The sequence below is a fragment of the Anser anser genome (genome assembly GCF_964211835.1).
Source record: "Anser anser genome assembly, chromosome: 16".
Taxonomy (NCBI): domain Eukaryota; kingdom Metazoa; phylum Chordata; class Aves; order Anseriformes; family Anatidae; genus Anser; species Anser anser.
Genome location: NC_139737.1, coordinates 3,005,411 through 3,011,295, shown reverse-complemented (window position 1 = coordinate 3,011,295; position 5,885 = coordinate 3,005,411). Strand labels below are relative to the sequence as shown.

Here is a 5,885-nt window from a genome sequence, read left to right as displayed (position 1 = left end):
AGAGAGCTGCCATCCGGGCCCCCCGTCTTCAAACCTGTTGCTTTGCTGTATTTGGTTCAACAAGATTTTACCTTGCAAGGTCAAGATTGGCAATGCCAAATCGCGACTGATGCAGTGCAAACTGAGAGCAATTTCCAACTCCCTCTTAGTAAGGTTACGCTGGCTAGTAAAATGTTAAGTTTTGGATATTATATATCATACAAAAGCAACAGGCAGGTGAGTAGCATCTCCTCTTTGCATCTCTTCCTAATGAGACCGTGTGCTGACTATTTTTGCAATTTAAAGAAAAACTAAGGGAGGTAAGAAAACAATATATTCTTTAATTAAAAGTTGGCATTGTCTTTTCTTTGAACATACCAGGATAACGAGTAGAACACATGATCTGTATTTCAGTTCCATCCCAGCATACATCATAAACCCTTCTTTATAAAAAAAAAAAAACAGGAATCATAACAAGGACATTTGAGAAGAAAAAGGGAGTTCCAGCATTTTGAAATGCTCCCTTTATATTCTCTGAAACACCAACCAAAACCAGACACTTAAAATCTTACATGGAACACAAAATAGATTTTTTTTTCATTGGGGAAAAATAAATGACAGGTCACGGGATCTTATCCCCAGGATAACCATCCACATTTGCAAGGTTAACACTGATGCTTCACACACACAAATGCAGTAGTCAGACGCTAATTTATCTCCTCCCAACAAAACCATCTTTCCAGCAGTATCAGGCATTCGCTTGGCAGCAGTTTTAGCAGCAGCTCAACGCAGAGCAAATCATACCGAAACAGATGCCTTCCTGTCAACAGGAAGCACGAAGGGCTCGGTATGGATTCCAGCTCTGTACAAAAAAAGAGTTAAAATCCTGCAGGTCCATGGTGGCTTAGAAAAAGTCACGGAACCGAACTTTCAGATTATCTCAGAAGCTAGTCACCTTGTAGTTTAATATTAATTCGTCTGTTGCAGAGTTATAATTGGGCTTCTTTTCACTCTGGAATTAAAACAACTGTACTTTAAAGTAGATTTTAATAATTATTTACACGTTACTTTAGTATTGCTTTGATAAGTTCTACATTTGTTTTTAATACTTAGCCTTTTAACAGTACTTAGATACTCAGGCTTGCTTTTTTTAATTTTTTACATTTTCTTAAATACAGGTTTTAACTTCTGCATTTGAAATTCTATGTTTAGCCTCCTGCGATCAATTAATTCAATGTTCTCAAAGAGCCTTCTGAATATTTCAAGGACTCCCTGAAGGTGAATTTTTAGGATTCCAGGTAAATACAGTAATATGAGCAAGCCTTTTTCTCATGGATACTGTAGGAAAAGTTAATCATTGTACTAAGAATAGTTGTTCCAAAAATATCTTAAAAATAACAATCTGCAAGACTACGAAGACTTTTCTCAGCTCTGAAATTGAGCCACTTTTCACCATAATTATTTGAGGAAAAAAAAGCAATTATAAATTCAATTGTTATTAGTGTAAGTTCCTAACCAACCCAAACTCCTTTTTTTAATATTAAGCTGTTAAGTACTCCAACTATTTTAGTTTCTGTTAAAATAGAAGTTAAACCATCCTCCATTTAAATATTCCCAACCGCTCAATTTGCAATAATTTTAACCAGAATTAACAAACATTTAGCTAAAAATCATGATTCTGTTACACAGACCCTCCTCTTTTTTGTTTCAAAATAATTTCCAGCAACAACTCAGTCTGCAAGATATCGAATGACCTTTGCTGATTTGCAGTTTCCAGTCAATTTTGCTTCAGGAGTGGTTTTGGTTGGCTTTCACTTCATCAGATGCCTTTAAAGAATATTTTCAAGACTTTCTTTTACGGAAAGAGGTACAACAGATAAACTGTTCTGAAAAAAAAGAGAAAATGATGATATAAAATTGGAAGTGAGCAAGAATCAGTTTTAAGCATACGTCTTTATGAATGAAGCTGAATCACACACTTCATTTTCCAAACACAAAAAGTCTTTCGGAAATGTATTAATTAAAATTAAGTGCCACCGACAAGCAGCTTTAGAGGGATGGCAGTCCTTTTCAAATTAGCATAACACTAACGACAGCCATGGAAATTGGTTTAATAACCCTAAATAGTTACACCCCACTCCTAACACAAATGGCCACGGACAGCTCGAGCCCCTCAGGCTGCGACTGTACCAGTTTATGTGGTTGCTCTGACATGGGGTGGGTATTCCTATCTGAACAGAAATCACTGAGTGCACCTCAATTATGATTATATAATGATTAGTGAAGCATACAAGGCACCAAAGCGTTAAACATAATAAAACAGAAAACCAAAGTAAACCAGCACGTTGACATCAAAACTTGGTCGGCGAGGGACTCACTTGGTAACTCGTACTACCGCAGTCAATACTTGGCAAGAGATTATTCATTTAGCCGTGACATTAAGCAGCCCAAACCACACGTAGGTCAAGCTGCAGATATAACAGAAAACCAAGCTGAAGGGACGAGCAGAGTCTTTAAACAATTTCCTTCCCTGCCGTGTTTTACACCGGTGTCCTCGGAGCTAAGCTCAGTGCTACAGCAGCCCCATTTAAACACAGCTCCAGCACTGGGGGCAAAGCGCTCTCCAGCAAGCATCCAAATACATAAGCTAAACCTCATGCATTTACAGTCTGCTTAACTGTAAACGTCAGGCACAAACAACATTTTTGTGTGCTTGAGATTCATTAGAAAAGATGGAGAAAAAAACAAAATCCCTGCTGAGAAGGAGCTGAATTTCCACAAGCTTTTTAAAGCACGATGATTGTTCACCTAAGTTCACAGCGCTGCTCCCCTGCGAAGCACTGCTACAGCACCTCCTCGTTACCTGACTTCAGCAGGGCTTTGCTCGGGCTGCCAGCTGGTTTTAGAGACATGTAGGACAGAGAAAGTGGTTATTCATGTCTTTTATTTATTATAAATACATATAAATATGTTAAGTGACCTTTGTTTTGCTTACGATGAGCAACGACTTTGGAAAATCTGGAAAACTTAACCAAGCTGAGAAACAGGCAAAAAGCAGGCATTAGCATACAATCAGAGTCCCCTCAGTTCAAGATTATTTTGTTCTAAAGATCAAAATAATGCATCTTATTTTGAAGCATCTATAGCTTTATCAAGAGCACCAGACTGCCTCCCTCCCAGGAGCTGACCAAATGACATTTTCATTCGGGTTTTTGGGCACAAGCAAGCCCTGTCTGGCTACGGATGAAGCCCCTCATTTACGTGTGGCTCTGAAACATTGCATAGTTTCGGGGCTGGGTTTTCTTTCTTTCCTTTTAAGCTGTTTTCAACCCCAGATCAATCAGTCCAAAGAAAACTCACTGAGGTTTCCACTTCCAGATCTCTCTCTCTCTCCCCCTCCCTGTGCTCCTGTAGTATGAAAACTGCTCAAGAACTTTGCAGGTCAGAGCAGGCAGAAAAGAAACGCCACGCTCACAGTCCGCTAACAGGCTGGGAGGGAAACAACTACCAATGGAGTTGCACGGGGGAAGAAACTAAAAGTTAACGGCGGGTGTGTTTTGGGTCTGAGCATCTCTGAATGAGGTACGAGGGGGTGATTTAATAAAAACCAAACAAACAGAAAACCCAGACTTAACTGATGGCAGGAAGCCGGGGCTGGTGGCGAGCGGAAAGAGAGGTGCACAGGAAAAAAAAAAAAAGAGAAAGAAAAATAAACCCGAGAAGCCCGAAGAAGGCAGAAGTCAAGGCTTGTCGTTACAGTGTTTGCAGAGGGCAGAGGCGGCTCCCGTGAAGGCAGTGCATTTCTCAGGGCAGCCGGGCAAGGCCGTGCTGGTGAAGGGGTAGACGGCCGACTGTCCGAAGGGGCTGAGGGTGGCGGGCAGCGGGGCGCCGAGCGCTTGGCCCTGGTTCAGGTAGGCCACCAGCCTCCGCATCTCCTCCAGAGCCTGCGCCTGCATGAGGATGTAGTTCTTGGCCAGGAGCAGGGTGGCGATTTTGGACAGTTTGCGCACCGAGGGGCTGTGGGCGTAGGGGATGACGGAGCGCAGGCCGTCCAAGGCGTCGTTGAGGTCGTGCATCCGCCGCCGCTCCCGTGCGTTGATGCTGAGGCGCAGCGAGCGCTGCTCCTTGGGCTTCTTGCCCAGCGCGGCCCCCTTCAGCTTGCCCTCCCGCTCCAAGGCCTCGCCGCCCTTCGCCCCGGCCTCGAAGCCGTCCTCCTCGTCGCCGCTCTGCTCGCCGCTGCTCTCCGCCGCCTTGCCCAGCGCCCCGGGGTGGTGGAAGGCCGCCCCGCCGCCCCCCGCCAAGGCTCCCCGAGGGCTCGGGGCGCCGCCGTAGGAGAAAGGCGACGGGGCGTAGCCCGGGGCCAGCGCCAGGTACGCCTCGCCAGCCAGAGACTTGAGCTCGGCCATCCTGCCTCCCTGACGCCGCCCCGGCGCTGAGGGAGGAGGAGGATGAAGACAGCGATGATGAAGAGTAGGAGCCCGCTCCGCCACCCCTCTCCTCGCCGCTCCGCGCCGGGGGCGGGCTGTGAGGCGGCCGCGGCCCCGCCGCCGCTTATATAGCGGAGAGCGGCCCGGCGCGAGGCCCCGCCGCCCAATCAGAGGGCAGAGAGGGACGGCGGGAACGGCCCCGCGCCGGGCGCAGCCCCGCCCTCGTCCCCGCCGCCTGAGGCGGGCGCTGAGGGGAGCAGAGAGGGGAGGGCAGCGCGGCCCTGAGGAGGCGGTGGCAGGGCTGTGGGGTGGGGGGGCAGGTGGGTCCCCTGCGGATAGAGGGGGGCTCCGGGGGTGGCGGGGTGAAGTCTTGTCACTGGTGTGCTCTGTCCGGGTCTGCTGTCCCGGCACCATGCTCCTACCCCGTCACCACACTCCTGTCCTGTCACGATGCTCCTGTCCTGTCACCACGCTCTTGTCCCATCAGGATGCTCCTGACCATCACCACACTCCTGTCCTGTCACCATGCTCCTGTCCCGTCGTGATGTCCTCTCTTAGAGGAGCTTTTAAAAGCTCTAAATTTCCCTTTCTAAAATGAACAAGAAAAGGTGACTGTTGAGCTGATGCTTCAGCCTTCCTCTCACTGGGACACTAGTTGGAGCCCCTTTCTTTCAAGCACGGTTTTTTAGAAAGCTAGCAAGGATGTCAAGGTTGACTTTCTGTCAGAGTCTGTTGAACCCAGTGCAAAGGGTGCAGACCAATGGTCTGTGCAATTCCCCAAGTCTGATCTCATTTGGAGTCCACAGTAAAATATGTTAGCATGCAGGAGTCCGTCTTATTGTGGAAATGGCCACCACACCCTAGTCCTTGTTAGTCCCCAAACAAATAAAGAATTGATTAGAGAACATACATACATATCTATGTTTATATATGTGTATATATATATATATATGTATTTGAGAGAGAGCGAGCTTTCTAGTGTCCTTGTCAGGTAAAACTGGAGAAGTGAACACTTCCCCAGCCCCACACCTGGGACCACCAGTCACAGAATGGCACATATTGCAATGGGAAGCAAAGTCATGCAAGGTCTTGACAGCTTGTGTGCATGGCTTGCTGGTCTGGTCGCTCTGATTTAGGTGAGGATGACAGCGGAGGTACCTGTTGTGATGAGAGATTTCCAAGGCAAAGGCCCCGTCTATTTCCATTTCCTTCAAAGGCTCACTGTGCTCCTTCATTCCATGTACCAGGAAAAGAAATGTGATCCTTCGTGACTCAGTCTGACTCTGAAGGGACTCTCTGTCCTTCCCAGTTATACCAGTAACTGAGTAGTAAGCTCAGAAAGGAAACAAATCTCTTTTTTTCATAACCATTTTGGTAGCATAGTGGCCTACAGTGAGAGAAATTGTGGCTGTGGGGGAATCCTTGCCATGACTGGGAGAGTAGTCCACAGAGAAATCCCACGGGGAATCCAAAGCAGCC

At 46.8% G+C, this 5,885-nt stretch overlaps 1 protein-coding gene across 7 annotated transcripts; it reads right to left on the bottom strand.

Annotated features, from left to right (window-relative positions):
* Positions 1-300: 300 nt before the first annotated feature.
* BHLHE23 (basic helix-loop-helix family member e23) lies at positions 301-4,525 on the bottom strand. Of its 7 annotated transcripts, XR_014572974.1 has the most exons (4): positions 3,737-4,525; positions 2,788-2,875; positions 2,358-2,447; positions 301-1,865 (listed from the first exon to the last, which is right to left on the bottom strand). XR_014572974.1 is itself a non-coding variant. In XM_083801223.1 (3 exons), the coding sequence occupies exons 1-2, from the start codon at positions 4,383-4,385 to the stop codon at positions 2,823-2,825; spliced, it is 702 nt and encodes a 233-aa protein (XP_083657349.1). In that variant the 5' UTR covers positions 4,386-4,525; the 3' UTR covers positions 301-1,865; positions 2,788-2,822. The 7 variants fall into 7 exon arrangements, 4 of the variants coding, with proteins under 4 accessions (XP_083657349.1, XP_083657350.1, XP_083657348.1 ...); XR_014572973.1 differs by having other exon boundaries at positions 2,358-2,875; XR_014572975.1 differs by lacking the exon at positions 2,788-2,875.
* Between the last annotated feature and the right edge of the window lie 1,360 nt (positions 4,526-5,885).